The sequence below is a fragment of the Papio anubis genome, chromosome 5 (assembly GCF_008728515.1).
Source record: "Papio anubis isolate 15944 chromosome 5, Panubis1.0, whole genome shotgun sequence".
Classification (NCBI taxonomy): domain Eukaryota; kingdom Metazoa; phylum Chordata; class Mammalia; order Primates; family Cercopithecidae; genus Papio; species Papio anubis.
The window spans coordinates 165,539,424-165,557,549 of NC_044980.1; the positions used below are offsets into that span (position 1 = coordinate 165,539,424).

At 52.1% G+C, this 18,126-nt stretch overlaps 1 protein-coding gene across 11 annotated transcripts in view; it reads left to right on the forward strand.

The window, feature by feature from the left end:
* Positions 1 to 18,126, forward strand: part of ERGIC1 (endoplasmic reticulum-golgi intermediate compartment 1) — a 122,183-nt gene that overhangs the window by 76,725 nt on the left and 27,332 nt on the right. For 6 of the 11 annotated variants that reach the window (XR_002522879.2, XR_004183900.1, XM_003900526.3 and 3 more), the window contains 3 exons: positions 1,844 to 1,938; positions 6,858 to 6,982; positions 15,919 to 16,023. Coding sequence is in view for 8 of the 11 variants with exons in the window: in XM_003900526.3 (XP_003900575.1) it covers positions 1,844 to 1,938; positions 6,858 to 6,982; positions 15,919 to 16,023 (325 nt within the window). In the remaining 3 variants the exon portion in view is untranslated. The other 5 variants (XR_648745.4, XM_021939959.2, XM_009209583.3 and 2 more) reach the window with 3 other exon arrangements.

Here is an 18,126-nt window from a genome sequence, read left to right on the forward strand (position 1 = left end):
ACACCTCAGAGAAGTCTTCCCAGCCCCTTCTCCCCAAAGGTCAGTGGCCCTGTAGTCCCTCTTACAGCCCCCTGCAGCTTTCTGTCAAAGCAGTAATCAGCGCTGGGAGTGGCAGCATATTTATTTAGGAGCTGAGTGATGTCTGGTTCTTGTGTCTATAAGCTTGATAAGGGCAGAGACAGCGTCTGTCTGATTCATTGCTGTTTCTGGCTCCTGACAGGTAGTAGGTACTCAAAAAGTATTTGTTGAGCAAATTTGGATTGCTAACAGATGCCAACACTGTGCTGCTGACAGCAAGGTGACATGGCTGTCTGTGGAGCCACCTGCCCCTAACTATGGCCCATGCGGTCAACAGAATAATGACTCCTTGCCCCCAGTGATGTCTAGGTCCCTGATCCTGATGCATGTGGCCGTGTTACCTTGTATTCAAAAGAAACTTTGCAAATGTGATTACATTAAGGATCTCGAGATGGGGAGAGGATCCTGGGTTAGCCAGGTGGGCCAGATGAAGCACTTTGGGAGGGTTGTGGGGTGGGGAGTGCGGAGCAGTGGATCACGAGGTCAGGAGTTCGAGACTAGCCCGGCCAATATGGTGAAACCCCGTCTCTACTAAAAATACAAAAATTAGCTGGAGTGGTGGCACGCGCCTGTAGTCACAGCTACTCGGGAGGCTGAGGCAGAAGAATTGCTTGAACCTGGGAGGTGGAGGTTGCAGTGAGCCGAGATTGTGCCACTGCACTGCAGCCTGGGTAACAGAGCGAGACTCTGTCTCCGAAAAAGGAAAAAAAAAAAAAAAGGTAGAGGTCAGAGAGGGGGGAAGCTGCTGGCTTTGGAATTGGGAGGAGGGGCCACAAGCCTAGGCAGCACCTAGAAGCTGAAAAAGGCAAGAAAATGCATTCTCCCAGGAACACAGCCCATCTTAGACTTCTGACCTCCGAAAGCGTAAGACAACGAATGCCTGTTGGTTTAGGCCGTTCACATTGTGATAATTTGTTACAGCAGCCACAGGAAATTAATACAGCCATCCAGTTGCTTCTCAGAACCGGTTCTGCCCCTAGGGATGAGCATCAGGGAATTCCTGGCTTCCCAGCTCGGGGGAGGGGACCTCAAGAGAGGAGGCGGTAAGGTCCTCTGTGCCTGTTGGCGCCAGGCCCTGATCCCTCATAAGACCCCTATTTCTCATTTTAGTGTTCGAACCACCTTATTTGTAGTGGGTGGTGTTATCCCTACTTAACAGGTGGGTTCACAGAGGTGAGCATAGCAAGTACCAGAACCAGGATTTGAACTTGCATCTGTCTGACTCTGAAAGATATGCTCTTACCACTATGCTATCCCCAGCCCTTTATTTTATTTTATTTTTTTTGAGATAGAGTTTCACTCTTATTGCCCAGGCTGGAGTACAGTGGCGCAATCTCCACTCACTGCAACCTCAGCCTCCTGGGTTCATGATACTCAGCCTTCCAAGTAGCTGGGATTTCAGGCATGCACCACCACGCCCAGCTAATTTTGTATTTTTAGTAGAGACGAGGTTTCACCATGTTGGTCAGGCTGGTCTTGAACTCCTGACCTCGGGTGATCCACCCACCTTGGCCTCCCAAAGTGCTGGGATAACAGGCGTGAGCCACCGTGCCCGGTCCAGCCCTCCGCTCTTGAGAGGTAAGGCTGCATTTGAAGAGTGCAACCTAGACCCATGCCTGAGGGCACAGGAAGTGCAGGCTCTGCCCAGATGGAGTCTGGGTTATCTAAGTTGTGGTCGCCAAGTGAAGTGATCCCTGGCTGTCCCCTGCAGCTGAGATCTTCGTCCCCATCTCAACAAAGGTTCCTATACTTGTCTCTCCCCTAGTGTGAACGAGCTCTACGTCGATGACCCAGACAAGGACAGCGGGGGCAAGATCGATGTCAGTCTGAACATCAGTTTACCCAATCTGCACTGCGAGTGTGAGTACTCCACACAGTCCCTCCCTCCAGCAGGACACCTCCTCAGGGCAAATGCATGTGTGCAGAAGTGGCAAGATCTCCAGGACAAGCCAAGCCAACACATGGTTCTCCCCACTCTTTTTTGGAGGAGAATATAATGAGTATGCATGCACTTGGAGGTTTTCTGGCATAAAAAACACAAGACACTACTCATGGGGGTTACCTCTGGAGAGCAGCTGTGTGGGTGCAGCGAGGCAGGGAGTCTCTTAGGGTCATGTTACAGCTTCGCAGCAGAGCCTGAGTCTCATGGAAGTGACTTGTTGAGGGAGGAAGCTGTAAGGGAGTGAGAGATGCAGGATAGGGCAGTGTAAGAGGATAAGCAAAGATGTGTGTTCAGCTGAAGTCCAAACTCAGCCTGATCTCACAGGATACTGGGGGGTGTGAATGACACCATAGCATTTGTCACACCCAGTAGCAATGGGACCAGGCTGTTATTATCCATGTCATTGGGTAATGGCTGCAGAGTGGTGTGTGTGGCAGGGGTCACATCACCTCCCAAGCATCTCAAGCAAGAAGACCTCTGGTCAGCCAAGAGCATTCATCTGGAGAAGAGTGCAGCTCTGAGTCGTTGGCGGCCGACACCTATAGAAGCCGGATTGGTCCACCATCCATGAGAGTGCAGGACAGGGCTCTAGAGCACCTGCGACAGGGGAGGGCTGGGAGATTCCTTTTTTGACTTCACACCTATTTTGTTTTAACCAAAAGAATGAAATCTTTTTTTTTTTTTGAGACGGAGTTTCACTCCTGTCACCCAGGCTGGAGTGCAGTGGCGTGATCTCGGCTCACTGCAACCTCTGCCTCCCGGGTTCAAGCAATTCTTCTGCCTCAGCCTCCCGAGTAGCTGGGATTACAGGTGCGCACCACCATGCCAAGCTAATTTTTGTATTTTTAGTAGAGATGGAGTTTCATCATGTTGGCCAGGCTGGTCTTGAACCCCTGACCTCAGGTGATCCACCCACCTCAGCCTCCCAAAGTGCTAGGATTACAGGCATGAGCCACCGTGCCCGGCCCAGAGTGAATTACTTCTACAAAACAAAACTCATTTGAAGTCTGATTTGGAGTCAGATCCTGGCTCCTTTGCTGGCTAAAACTGTGACCTTGGCTAAGGTGACTCTCTGAGCTTCAGGTTCCTCATCTGCAAAATGGGCTTAGTAATGTCTGTTGTCTGAGGTTCTTGGGAGAATCTAATGCATTGTCCCCAGACTCGTCCGCGAGTAGACTGGGCGCCCTCTCCTGGACTGGGGTTCCAGCCGTCCCTCCTCCCAGCCTGGCACGGAGCCTGCTGCAGGCCCTTCTCTGCCCACCCCCTCTTCCTGTTAAAGGACACAGCTGAGAGAACACTGGGTGCACCTCCGGCCAGAGATAGGGAGAGTCTCAGCCCTGTCATTGCTTTGGGTGAGATTTACGTCACAATTTTGAATCCTCGCTGGGCCCCAAGCCAGGGAACCTGTCGAAATAGGTCGGTCTTATTTTTTGTTATTTTTTTTTTCTTTCACTTAGAAAAATAATTCATCTGGCAGGTTCTCATTCAGGAGTGACTGTATCTCTGGAACAAGGAAATTCTTAGTCAGACCAGAGGACTGGGACCAGTGGGGTAGGAAAGGGAAGAGATGTGGTTCCAGGAGAGGCCAGGCAACCTCTACCCCGTGCCCTGCCATGCCCTGCTGGATCTGTGGGCTATAACCTGAACCCCCAAGCCCCTCACCCCTGCTAGAGCCCAGCATTCTGGCTTTTCTTTAAAAGAACATCACATTTTTATTGTAGGAAAAAATGCATGCTCGTCATTATACTTCTCGAAAACACAGGGAAGCAAAAGAGATCACCTGTAATTCTGCTACCTGACAGCGGTGTCGGTGGCATTTTCACATCGTTCTGTCCAGCTGGCCTTGCTCTCTGTGTTTCTCAGCATAGCTGAGATCGTGCTGCATGTATGATCTCATATCCTGCTTTTAAAAATAATATTCTTCATTATACAACTAATAGAAGAATACATGTTAATCTTAAAATAGACATACATTCAAAAATACAAAAATAATATGTTTTTTAAAAAGCAAAAGTACCCCTCCCCTGTCTCCCTTCTTGTCCCAGTATGCCATCTTCCCCAAAGGACACCGCTGCTAGAAGGTGGGTCCCTATTCCCCACCCCTACATGTGTGTGTGTCTGTGAACACATATTGGGTTTGGGTTGTTGTTGTTGTTTACATAATTAATTGGGACCCTACCATGTGGGAACCTTCTGGAGTTTCTGGGGTTTTTTTTTCTAGCTAGTGTCTTGGAGCTGTTCTCATATTACTCATAATATGAGTAAAATAATAACAGCTGCCATTTATTCTGTTCTTCCAGGCCAGGCCCTGCCCTGCATCCTTTGGCTATATTAAATGCATTGGGATTTGAGGTGTCTTAGCAGAATGGCTGAAGGGTGTGGGCTCAGAAGCAAATCCACCTGGATTTCATTCCAAGCTCTGATGTTTCCTAGCTGTGAGGTATCTGTGCCTCAGTTTCCCTAGGTGTAGAATGGGACTAATAATACTGTCTTCCCCACAGTGGTGTTTAAATGGTGTTTCCTTTGTTTGTTTGTTTGTTTTGAGACAGAGTCTCGCACTGTTGCCGGAGCTAGAGTGCGATGGCGTGATCTCAGCTCACTGCAACCTCCACCTCTCGGGTTCAAGCCATTCTCCTGCCTCAGCCTCCTCAGTAGCTGGGATTACAGGCGCCCGCCACCATGCCTGACTAATTTTTTGTATTTTTAGTAGAGATGGGGTTTCACTATGTTGGCCTGGTTGGTCTCAAACTTCTGACCTTGTGATCCACCCGCCTCGGCCCCCTAAAGTGCTGGGATTACAGGCATGAGCCACCACGCCCAGCCAAGATGGTATGTTCTTACATAAAAGGCACTTAGAAGAGAGTCTAGCACATAGTAAGTGCTGTTTTACTTTTCTTTTCTTTCTTTTTTTTTTTGAGATAGAGTTTTTCTCTGTCACCCAGGCTGGAGTGCAGTGGCACGATCTCAGCTCACTACAACCCCCGGCCCCTGGGTTCAAGTGATTGTCCTGCCTCAGCCTCCAGAGTAGCTGGGATTATAGGCACCCACCACCATGCCCAGCTAATTTTTTGTGTTTTTAGTGGAGATGGGGTTTCGCCATGTTGGCCAGGCTGGTCTCGAACTGCTGGCTTTAAGTGATCCTCCCACCTTGGCCTCCCAAAGTGCTGGGATTACAGACGTGAGCCATTGTGCCCAGTCCTGTTTTACTTTTCTTTAACCCTCACAACAAGCCTGTGATAGAAGAGGAAACTGGGGCACAGAGGTTAAGTAACCTGCTCGAGGTCCCAGTGCTAGTAACTCAGCCACTGATCTGCTCTGAGCCTGCTCCATGCACCTGCATTTAGCCAATTTTTTGTACCTGCCTGCTGCACAGCACTGGGAAAGAGGGCTGTTCCACTGGCTCCGGTGACAAACAGTTGAATTGCTTCCGATTGCCACAATTTCAAATGAGGTTGCCTGAGCAGCTTTGCACAGACATCTGGACACACACTGTGTATCTAGAGCACAGGCTGCCAACACTGGAACTGCTGAGTGAAATGGGGACCTGCTTGTGTTTTCTCTAAACTTCACATTTTACCATTGGCATTTCCCGTGTCCTGTGGACCGTGAGGGTCATTTTGAATGGCTCCAGCACGTTCCCTTCTATGGATGGGTCCTCATTTACTTCTCCATCCTCATCGAGGAACACAGAGTTGTTCCCATTTTTCCCATTTAAGGTTGGCCCTCTTTAAAATTGCTTCCAGCTGTTCTTCCTCTGTATGGCACCTCCTTTTTAGCGCTCCTGCCAGGGAAATTCCTGCATTTCCATAGTTCACAGGAATCTTCTCACCGCTGGCTAGTTGGACCATCTCTGGGGATGAAGTTGGCATTGGCCTGCCCATTTTACAGATGGGGAAGCCATCTGAGTCACAGTGAGGTGACAGAGGGCAGGGCCTGCCTTTTCCCTTTGTGCGTCCCTGGTGCTTATCATAGGGCCCGGTAGCATAGGCGATGGGTAAAGGAATGTGTGAATGAATGAATAAGTGAATGATGGATGAGTGGATGGGGGCCTGAGCCTATTCACCCCATAACTATCTGAAGGCCGGGAATGGTGGCCCACACTTGTAATCCCAGCACTTTTGGAGGCTGAGGCGGGTGGATCACCTGAGGTCAGAAGCGAGACCAGCCTGGCCAACATGGTGAAACCTCATCTTTACTAAAAATACAAAAAAATTAGCCGGGCGTGGTGGCGGGCACCTATAATCCCAGCTACTTGGGAGGCTGAAGCAGGAGAATTGCTTGAACCCAGGAGGCAGAGATTGCAGTGAGCCCAGATCGTGCCATTGCACTCCAGCCTGGGCAACAGAGCGAGACTCTGTCTCAAAAAAAATAAATAAATAAATAAAAAGACTATCTGAGATCCAAGAGCTAACATTTATTAAGCACTTTCCACCTCGCATCCATCAGACCCTAAGCATTTTCTACACCTGAACTATTTGATCCTCATAATCTTCCAAGGAAGGTTCAATTATGGTCACCCCCCATTTTACAGAGAAAGAAACTGAGGCATCCAGAGGTTAAGTACCTGAGGCAGAACCCAGATTCAGAGGACCAGTATGGCAGACCCCCAGGGTGGCCCCGGGACCCCTACTATGCCCTGCCTCCCCTCAGCCTCACATTTAGCAGAGTCATTATTCTGTCCCCTGTAGTCTTTGGACCCCAGACCATGAGCTCCTGGAGGTCCCCAGCCCGGCCTGTCCCTGGAATGGATGAATGAAGGCTCCCAGAGAGAACAGGCTGGCCCCCATCCTCCCGTGTCTCTGGGTTTGTGACTGTTGTCTCCCTTTGGCTCCTGCAGTGGTCGGGCTGGACATTCAGGATGAGATGGGCAGGCATGAAGTGGGCCACATTGACAACTCCATGAAGATCCCACTGAACAATGGGGCAGGCTGCCGCTTCGAGGGGCAGTTCAGCATCAACAAGGTACGGAAGCCCTGCCTCAGCCCTTTCTACTTGCTCCCCATTCCCGCTGTCTCCTTGCTCCCTGGAAACTGGTTGTGGAGGTATGCACTCACTCGACCTGACCCCGACACAGCCCCCGGCGAGTGAGGGTTCGTACCCACTTGCCTGGCCGTCCCTGCTGAGAATCTGGATGCAGGCGTCCAGGCTTCCTGCAGTTTTAAGTCCCTGATGGCTGGTTCAGGAAGGAGCTACTCTTCTCCCCAATGAGGGAGACAATGGTGAGAAGACCTGAGGATTTACAGCCCCCACCCCTGGGTTCAAGTCCCAGTTCTACCCCCTCTTGGCCCCTACAAGTCACTTGACCCATTTTAGGCTGAGGATGTGATGGTGATAATAATATCAGGATACCACCCACTTCACAAGTTTGTGTGGGGATTAAATGAGCTAATGCAGATTCATTCATTCAAAAAAAATTTTGAATAAGCAGCTTCTGTGTTCCAGGGTTGGTGATAGGCTCTAGGGCAGCGTCCCTGGGCTGGTGGGGCTTCCATTCTGGTGGAGGGAGACAGTCTACAAACCAGAAAGCATCAGGGATGCTAAGTGCTGAGATGAGGAATAAAGCCAAGGGGAGTGAGGCGAGGCGGGCTTGAAAGTACCTTGTCAGCTCTGAAGGGCCATTCAAGGTTCACTGTTGTTTTGTCCCCAGAACCAGGAGCTTCAGATCCTAAGTCAAGTGGGTGAGCGCAGTGCCCTTGGGAGGGCCGAGGCACCCGGTGGCAGCTGGCAGGGTTTTGCTCAGCACGTGCCGGCCCTCCTCGAAGCTCGGTACTGTCACAGTGGAGCCTCTCAACAACGCTGTGAGGCAGCACCATTTGACAGGTTAGGATGCTGGGGCCCAGAGAGGTTAAGTGTCTTGCCCAAGGTCACACAGCAATCCTCCTGTCCCACAACTCCCCTTCCCAGCCCCAGGCAAACTGAGCCACTTGCCACTCCTGGCTTCTCCTTGTCCCTCCTGCAGCCTCTGCTCAAAACGCCCTTCCTCCGGTCCCTGACACCTGAGCTGGGGTTGCAAACTCAGTGGCCACATCCAGCCCAAAGATAAATTATGTTTGTCCAGTATAGCATTTAACTGTATCAGAACCAGTATGAAAAGATCAGGAGTCCAGATTTCTGGCTTTTAAAAGTCAGAGGCTCTCACTACATTGGGTCCGTGTTCCCATTATGGCAATGACCTGGCACCTGTGGACAGTGCTCCCCTTTAGAGAGGGCATGTGCTGTCCCTTCCCACAGTCCTTGGCGGGCAGGCGGAAGGCCAGGCCTGGTCATCTTTCAAGCAGGGCGGACTTCTCACGTGACGGTTCAGGACTCCATTAAGTGCTAAAGCAGAAGCCGCAAGGCCTTCTTAAGGTTTCAACTGTTGCTGGGAGAAACCTGCCGAGTGTTATGAGTTAAAGTGAGTCTCGTACCAGCCCGGGCCTCAGGAGGAGGGACTACCGAGAGGCAGGGATGCTGAGGGTCGCGGTTCACTGGGGGCTGTCTCTGCCCATGAGCTGCCACACAGCACTTTTGCCATGCCCCGTAATTTGGATTTTATGGTGGTTGTGATGGAAAGCCATTTGAGGGTTAAACAGGGAAGCAATGTAATCAGATTTATGCTTCAGAACTGTACTATCCAATAGGTTGCCACCAGCCACATAAGGTTATTTAAATTAATTCAAATTAAATAAAATATACAATTCAGTCATTCATTCTCATCAACCACATTTCAAGTGCTCAAAGCCATGTGCTGGCTGGGGCCGCAGCGCTAGTGCAGATAGAAAGAAAGCATTTCCATCGCTGAGGAAAGTTCTGCTGGACAGCACAGCCTTAGAAGGATGGCTTTCGCGGCCGGGTGTGGTGGCTCACGCCTCTAATCCCAGCACTTTGGGAGGCCGAGATGGGCGGATCACGAGGTCAGGAGATTGAGACCATCCTGGCCAACACAATGAAACCCTGTCTCTACTAAAAACACACAAAAAAACAAAATTAGCCGGGCGCGGTGGCGGGTGCCTGTAGTCCCAGCTACTCAGGAGCTGATTCGGGAGAATGGCGTGAACGCGGGAGGTGGAGCTGGCAGTGAGCCGAGATTACGCCACTGCAGTCCAGCCTGGGTGACAGAGTAAGACTCTGTCTCAAAAAAAAAAAAAGGTTGGCTCGGCAGCTCCATGGGGCTGGGCCGGAGGGGGTGGCAGGTAGTGGTTGTGGCAGTGGAACTGGGGAGATGTGGTCGGATTAGGGAGGTAGAGTCAATAAGACTTAATGAAGAATTGGATGCGGGATTGAGGGCACATGTGGAATCAAAGAAACCTGTGACATCTTTGTCTTGACAACCAGGTGGTCCTGTTTCTGGATGTGGAAGCTTAGAAAAGCCTGGATTCTATGGGAAGTAGGTAGGGCTGGGCATTGCTCATTCCACTCTGACTTCCTTTGGGGTTCCCATTAGGTGTCTACAGGGAGAGGTGAAATTGGAAGTTGGAGGTGTGGAGGGTTCAGGAGAGGGTTCTGGACCACAGATGTTGAGGTGGGAGTTGTCAGTGAACAGATGATGTTGGAAGTCACGGGTCCTCAAAGTGGAGGCTCCTCAAGCCCCTAGGCCAGCAGCATCAGCATCGCCTGGGATATTGTTAGGAATGCAGATTCTCAGGCCCCCCTCAGACCTACTGACTCTGTGCTAGAACAAGCGCCACCCCCGCCCCGCCATAGATTCTGATGCCACTGAAGTTTGAGGAGCATTGGTTTAAGCAAGATTACCTAGGGAGAGGCTGTAGATCCTTGTTTTAAACTTGGGGTCCACAGACACCCCCAAGGAGAGCGGATTGAATGCAAGAGATCTATGAAGTTGGATGGGGGAAAAACTGACGTCTTTGTTTTTGCTAAACTCGAATTAAAGTTTAGCATTTCCGTCTGCGATGAATGTAGGCCACAAACCATAGTAGTATTAGCAGTGCCTGGGATCTCATCACCAACAGAAATTGCCGATATTTATAGCACGTTACAGTTGTTGCAGATAATTTCCAGAGACTGTTTATATGCATCACTGTTTTAAAATTACAGTGATTGGCCACGCGCAGTGGCTCACACCTGTAATCCCAGCACTTTGGGAGGCCAAGGTGGATGGATCACTTGAGGTCAGGAGTTCAAGACCAGCCTGGGCAACATGGCAAAACCCTGTCTCTACAAAAAAATACAAAAATTAGCCAAGCCCGTGCTTGTAGTCACAGCTACTCGGGAGGCTGAGGTGGGGGGGGTGTCTTTTGAGCCCGGGGAAGTGGAGGCTTTAGTGAGCTGAGATTGCACTACCACGCTCCAACCTGGGTGACAGTGAAACCCTGTCTCAAAAAATAAATAAATAAAAATTACAGTAATTATTAGACCCACCACTGGGTCTTGTTATTTGATGCATCAGTAAAGCAGCATATTCAAATGTGTTTTTAAAAATATTTTAATTACTATTTAAATATAGTATCTTTCCTTTGTAATCCTATGCATTTTATGCATTAAAAACATTTTAAGCGTTTAAAACATAGGTATCATTAGACTGGCAAAGGGTCATCCGTGGCACCAAAAGCCTTAAGAACCTAAGGTGTGGAGAGAAGTGCAATTTGAGGACTAAATTCTGGCGCCCCTTCCCCCCAGTCACTTCAAGGTGGGGAGATGAGGGGGTAACAAAAGGTGCAAGAAGGGGCAGTCAGACAGGAAGGAGGAAGCAAAGGCTGGGCGGAGCCTGCAGCCTGGAAAGGAACATATGTATAGATATCAAAGAGCAGGGCTGTCGCTGCCAGGCTCAGGAAGGCAGGGCCGAAATGGACAGTGATCAGTGCTGCGGAGAGTGCTCCAGAAAACGCTGATGATGGGGAGTGAAGGGGCCGCTGGCTGCAGGAGCCATGTCCTTACGAAGCAAGGGGAGCCAGATGCAGGCCGCAGTTGGGGGTTTAAGGCCTTGGAGAGATTCATAGTGCACGCAGGCAGGTAGGGGGATTGGTGGGGGACCTCTGCTGGGCCTCCATACCCTCCCTCTGTCCCCACCTCATCTTCTGGGGAACCACTGCTCACCCACAGGCCTCAGCTAATGTGGGTCCCTCAGGGGAAGTCCTCCCTCCCCTTCCCTGCGCGCCCACATTCACTCCCCGCCATGCCCCTCATCACACTGCGGCTGCTGCCTGTGCCTCCTCTTTGACTTGGCCCCTCCCTTTAACCACTCCACTCAGGCTTCTGTGCTACTGAGCGTCCACCTTACGCCTGGCTCTGTGCTTGGTGCTGGGCTGCAGTGGGAGAGAAACAGCCATGCTTCCCGCCCTTGGTGACCCGGGGTCTATAGCTGGGGGGAAAGTGAGTGCTCAGGTAAACACGAAATGTGTAATTTTGATAAAGCAGCCATGAAGAGAATGACGAGGAGAATGAGAGTTGGAGACCCCTAAAGTTACAAAGGCAGCCCTGTCTGAAGACTGAAGATGAAGCTGAAGATGCACAGATGAACAGACGTACACGCACACCCTCATTGTGGGCCCCCCGCCCCCAGGGAGATGCAACCACCTGGGCTGAAAAAATATATATGCCCCAGATGGTGATCAAGAAGGGATCGTGCTTATTCAAGCACCTGGAGTGACAACCCACGAGACAGCCCTGCCACCAAGCCCTCCCACCGCTTGGCAAACATGCCCCAGGCTGCAGTCTGCTCCCCTTCGAATGGGCTGTGCTGGTGCCCCCAGCCAGCTCTGGGTGAGCTTGTCCTTTGGGGTCAAACAGACCTGTGGTCAAGGATCCTGGCTACCATGGTCACTGGTTGAATGACTCTGGGCAGTTTATTTTCTCTGAGCCTCAGGTTCCTCATCTGTAAAATGGAGACAGTGATACCTCACAGGCTGTGAAACATGAATAAACTCTGCAGTAGAGACTGGACAAGCATCCGGGCCTGCCTTATCTCCCATCAGTGCAAAGTTTCCATGACCTCATCAGCTGGCACACACCCTACCAGTGCGCCTGTGAAAGGCACAGGGAGGGTGTCCAAGAAATGGGCCTTCTCTGGTCAGCAGAGTGCCGGGGAGTCTGTGAAAGACTCACAGCAGCCTTTCTTAAACCCGTGTTACTGCCACGTACTGGGTTCTTACCCAGCCCTTTCCACATATGAACTCCTTTAGTCTTTGCAGTAGCCCGGAGGAAACTGAGGCACAGGAGATTAAGTGACCTGGTCAAGGTCACGCAGCCAGGATTTTAACACAGGCAGCCTTGCATCAGGGCCCTGACCCCCTGAGCCCACTGCCTGTGGCTACTGCTCCCAATGTCTTGGTTACACATGTCATGACCAGCTGTGTCTGTGTGCCCTGGGTCACAGCCTCTGCCCCAAACTCCTGGAGGCAGTAGAGACCATCCCCTACCCCAGCCCAGCCACTCTCCCTCGTTAAAGATCTGTGCCTTTGAGGAGCTGCCCATCAAGAGGTGCTCAAAGAAGCCAGCGGTGTCCGTGTGCTGACGGCAGGGTCAGCAGCCAGCCCCCACACCTCTCTCCCAGCATCAGGCTGAGACTTGTCCCATGGCCTCCTTATCCAGCCCCCAGGAGGTTGGCCAGCAGCCAGATGTCAGAGTTTGCGTGTTTTGAGCAGCAGCGGTAGCCCCACCTGAGACCGCACGGTGACCTCGTTTCATCAGCCAGCCCCTCAGGAGGAGGACAGGATGGGGTGAGGGGTATGGGGCCTGGCTGCAGCTATATGTTTTTAAAATCCATCAGAGACACTGACGTAGGTTCCTAAGTCACAGGCTCTAAAAGCGTTGCTGTTTCTTTCTTCAGCCCAGCAGCCCAGCATGTGCTGGCATGAGTCAGCCACCTGTGATGGATTTGGTGTGGAGCGGGAGTGGGTTCCTGAGTCACAGCCTTGCGGGGCTCGGCAGGGGTGGCAGGTGCTGAGGGGCCAGCCTTCTTGACTCACTTCACTCCAGGAGCACGAGGCCCAGGCCCCAATCCCAGTTCTGAACTCTGCCATGGCCCGATCTGCGGGAGGCCCTGTGTCACCGCGTAGAAAACCTCTGGGAGGACACACGCCTTATGGCTGTGGCTTTCTTACTCCCAGGGATGCTCAGCAGCAGGGTCTTTAGTCTGACTGTGTCTCGTGACCGTTTTATCATGAAAATGAGCCCAGGCATTATTTTTATCGGTGAAAATGAGGCATGAATGTGAAAACCCAGTGGGCTTTCCCTCACGCCCTGCCTCTGCGTGTTGCCTCTTCCGGGAGGGCCCTTCTTGGTTGGCTCCGATGACAAACGTATTCACCCTACAAACCCGACCTGAGGCCAGCGGCGGGCTGCTTTGCGTGCATCACCTCCATGAATCCTCCCAGTAACCTTCTGGCTTTATGCCCATTTTGCTGATGGAGAAACTGAGGCATGGAGTGGTTAGTGACCTCGCCTAAGGCCCCCCAACTAGGAAGTGGGCTGGGCTTGAGGCCACGTGTAGAACTCAGAGCAACCACTCTACCGTGGGTTACTGGGTCCCTGAAGCAGGTGACGCTGTCCCTCGAGGGAGATCTTGCCACACTGTTGTTTCTGCTCCGCTCCTGACCCAGCAAGTGTCCCTTCTCCACTGTGGCCTGCGGCATGCTCCACTGCGAGTTTGCTGAGGCCGAGGCCGCAGGCTGTCAGCTTGATGCCTCCCCTGTCAGTCACAGGCTTGGGCCCTGCGGAAGTAGGAATATTCCTGCAGGAAGCCCACAGCTTTTGAAACAGACATGCTTACAAAGTCAGACTTCGATGCGCTGCTGCACAGTAAGCTGTGTTCCCTCCTCAGACACAGCTCGCACACTCTTCTTCATTGGGCTGGGATAAGGTAACCCCTGAGTTTTTCAGTGTGGCATTTGGGGGCCTTTGATAAACAATCCCAACTCCTCCCTTGTGCGTCTTTGTTTCCTGCTGCTGCCAGCACCCTGACCCCCATCTCATTTGAAGTTCAATAATACCAGACTCTTTTAGTTCCTTAGACATGCCCGCATGCTGGGCAGTTTCTGTCCTCTGCACCTGTTCATGCTGTTCCCTCTGCCCAGATGCTTTTCCCTCTCTTCCTGAGTAATGCAGACTCATCTTCAGAGCCTTAGCACAGGATGTCCTTTCCCCTGGGAAGCCCTCCCTGAATACAGCCTGCAACCTCCATTGAGTTGGGGGCCTTCCCTGTAACCCCCATGGTCTGCAGATTCCTCTGGGTCAGGGTGGATCCCGCAGAGTCTCATTGTTCCAAGTCTGTGTCACAGGGGCTTGGCCAAGGCCCGATTCTTGTCTGCTCATCTCCCCAGTCCTGGCACCTCCTGAAGGACTGGCGCCATGTGGCCATCAGCCCAGGCTGCGGAGGTAGATGGCATCTGGCACCAGAGGAGGGAGCACCGTGTCCAACAGACGTGAGCTCAGACTGCAGCTCTCAACATGTGACCTTAGCAAGTTTCTTCACTGCTCTGAGCCTCCATTTTCTTTTCTGTAAAACGGGAATTATCAGATCACAAAGTCGAAGGATTCAGTGTTGTTTAGTCGTTCATTCATTCGAGAAGTGTCTATTGAGTGCCTGCTATGCGTCGGTGTCCAGGGAGCGCAGCAGGGTGTGGACCTGCTAATGCAAGGAGGCAGATGAGAACAAGACGGGTATGAGATAGCAGGTGATCCCAGAGGCTGTAGCAGGTAAGGGGATGGGGAATGGGGTCAGGATGCTCTCGTGCACAGGTGGACATGGAGGGCCTCTCTGTTGGGCCCTGAGGGGCCGAGGGAGGGCCATGTGGAAGAGGGTCCCAGGAAGGGGTCAGGCACAAAGGCTTGAAATGGAGCCACACTGGATGCTGTTCCCAGCACGGCAGGGAGATCATGCAGGAAGCAGCAGAGGACGTGGCAGCAGGAGGCCAGGAGGTGGGGACATGATGCTTGACCAGTGGCCAGATGTGGCCTGTGGGCCACCCCGAGGACGTGGACTTGGACTCTGAGAGAATAGAAGCCGTGGAGGGTTCTGGGCAGAGGAGTGATAAGATCTGATGTAGGTTTAAAAAGATCTTACCAGTCATTATTGGGGAAAGGCCCAGGCTGTGGGGAACGTGGAAGCTGGCAGCCCAGGGAGGAGCCTGCCATTCTTCTCTATGAAGAGACGACCTTGGACCAGGGCAGCAGAGAAGAGCTCAGGTGCCAGGTGTGTTTGGAAGGTGGACTGACAGGGTTTCGCCTGAGGGATGGGATGTCGGGAGTGAGACGGGGGTTCTGGGATCATACCAAGAGTTCTAGTCTGAGCATCTGGGAGGAGGAGGAGGAGGAGGGGGAGGGGGAGGAGGAGGAGAAGGAGGAGGGACTTTGTGCTGAAACAGGGAGAAGCTGAGGTGGCTTCTGCCACATGGCTGTCACCAGCATCCTTCGTTCTATAAATACTCATCTGGCACCTCTTGCTGGCTTGGCTCTCAAGGGCTTGAGACCTGGGGAAGAGATGAGGCTGCCACAGTCTGTCTATCAGGGATCCCCTGTCTAGGGCACTGGGGCAAACTTGGGTAGGAAATGATAGGGATTTGGAGTCCGAGGAAGCCCCATTAATCTGCAGGCTCAAAGGTCATCCCCCAGCCCACTGTGGGGTCAGCCACCTAGAATCCACAGAGCTGGAGGGGGAGCAGCTGCCATGAGGCCTGGCTTTGTGCCCGTTGCCCAGGTGGGCACTTCACATGCCCCCTCTCACCAGAGAGTCCTGGCAGCACCCTCGGAAGCTATGGTAGTGCCCCCATTCTGCAGATGAGGAGCCTGAGGCCCGGAGAGATGGGATGACTCCTTTGCACAGTTGAAAATGATACAGGCAGGATCCAAACCCAGATCTGCCTGATTCCAGTGTCCTCCCTGGATCACACAGCATGAAGCCCCAGTGTTCCTCCCCCTGGAGAAGGTGACCAGACTCCTGAAACTCAGCATTTCTCCCCCAGGTCCCCGGCAACTTCCACGTGTCCACACACAGTGCCACAGCCCAGCCACAGAACCCGGACATGACGCATGTCATCCACAAGCTCTCCTTTGGGGACACGCTACAGGTGAGCAGGGGACACTCGAGATGGCATGGCTGGGGGTGGGCCTTCTGGGGCTCTGTCACTCAGTGCCCTCTGTCCTCTCTGGGGACAAGGAAGAGCTACCCTTAAAGTGACATCTGAGCCAAGCCTGGAAGGGTAAGAAGGGTTTCACCAGGAACAGAACAGGGAAACGGGTCTAGGCAGGGGGTGTCTCAAACATCACCCCTCTCCTACAGCACCCAGCTGGTGGTTTTCATATGAAAGACCCTCAACGTTACTTTCAGAAAAATGGATCAGTAAGCGTATGTGGCATGGCATGTTCTGTGCCGAGATGCCAGAGGCCCAGGGCACAAGGGCTCGCTCAACAGCTGAGAGGGCCCAGAAGCACTTGCCTGAAGTGGAAGCCGGGAGGTGGGGTGTGTGGGGTGCGAGAGACCCATGTTAGATTTAGATTGAGGAAGGTGGAGACTGAAGGTCTGGTTGGTGACTCAGAGCACCCATCTGCAGCAAGGAAGATGGAGCCAGGAGGCAAGAGTATAGGCAGGGAGGTGAGAGAAGGGCCCAGACCAAGGCAGGGTGGAGGGGAGAGGAGCAGAGGAGGAGCTGAGGAGGGAGGAGCAGTGGTCTCGCATTGCCGCACGCAGGGGCAAAACAGAAGGACACAGAAACTACAGTCCCAAGTTTAGTCATTAGTGGGTTGGAAATCTGATTTTTTAAAAAAAAATGTACAAAACTTAGCTTAGGGCCCATCCATCCATTCATTTTCTGTCCATCCATCTATTCAACAAATACGTATGAAGTACCTACCATGTTCCAGGCCTTGCATACCTCGGTGAGGACAAACATGGTCCCTGCCCACCCGGAGCTTCCAGTCTAGAGGGGAAGACAGATGTTAATCAAATAATGGTACAGGCCGGGCGTGATGGCTCACGCCTGTAATCCCAGCACTTTGAGAGGCTGAGGCGGGTAAACTGCTTGAGGTCAGAAGTTTGAGACCAGCCTAGCCAACACGGTGAAACTCCGTTTCTACTAAAAATACAAAAATTAGCCGGGCGTGGTGGCGGGCACCTGTAATCCCAGCTACTCAGGAGGCTGAGGCAGGAGAATCGCTTGAACCCGGGAGATGGAGATTGCAGTGAGCCGGGATCGTGCCACTGCACTCCAGCATGGATAACAGAGTAAGACTCCTCTCAAAAAACTAAAAACTAAAAATAAATGGTACAAATAAATGTGAGATAAAGCCATGACACATGACAATGGAAGAGAACATTCTAGCCTTCTTGTCTCCGTAACCACAGTTCTCATGGGTTAGAAATGAAGCCTTCTCATGGTCAGTCTCAAGACAGCAAATAGACAAACTTCCTTTTCCTTGTTGAGGAATTGCAGCTCCTTCCACGTGTTGAGGAATTGCTTGTTGAGAACATGCAGTTGTGTGAAGTGCTCAGTAAACATCAGCCTCCTGAGACCAAGATCAGGGATTACACCATCCTGCTGCTGCCCGCCGCTCCTGGAGTGGCCATCTCCACAGAATCATGTCCCCGCCTACCTCTCTGATGTCTCCTCCTTCCTTCTATTCAGACACCTCACTTCCTTCCTCCTGGGGGCCGTGTGGGCCTGTCTCCAGACTCAAGCCTTTGTACGTGCTGCTCACCAGTTTAACTTCCCACTTTCCTCCAGATCTTGGTGTCAATGTCATTTCCTCCAGGAAGCCCTCCAGGGTGTCTAGCTCAATAACCCCTGTTAACTATGCCCATGGTAGCATGCTCCATTTACCAGGTATGCCTTGTCCTTCTTTAGATGTTCCTTGAGGCCAACCTGGTTTCCCATTGTCCTCAGAGAAAAGGTGGGATGTGGTTTTCAGTCCCACTCTACAGCAGCCCACCCCGCTGCCCGGAGGAGGGTTCTCTTCATACCTGCTGTGTGTTCTCTGCAGCAGACATGATGGGGGACCCACACGCTGGGGCACCCCTGCCTGGACTCCTCTATGGGCCTTTCAGAAGACCCTGGGATCTCAGGAGAAACCTTCTGGACCCAGAATCCACGTTCACTTGAATTTTCTGTGTGGCTTCATGGAAAGAGTCCAGCTTAGTGTCAGACAGACCTGATTTCAGAGTTTAGCTTAGCCAC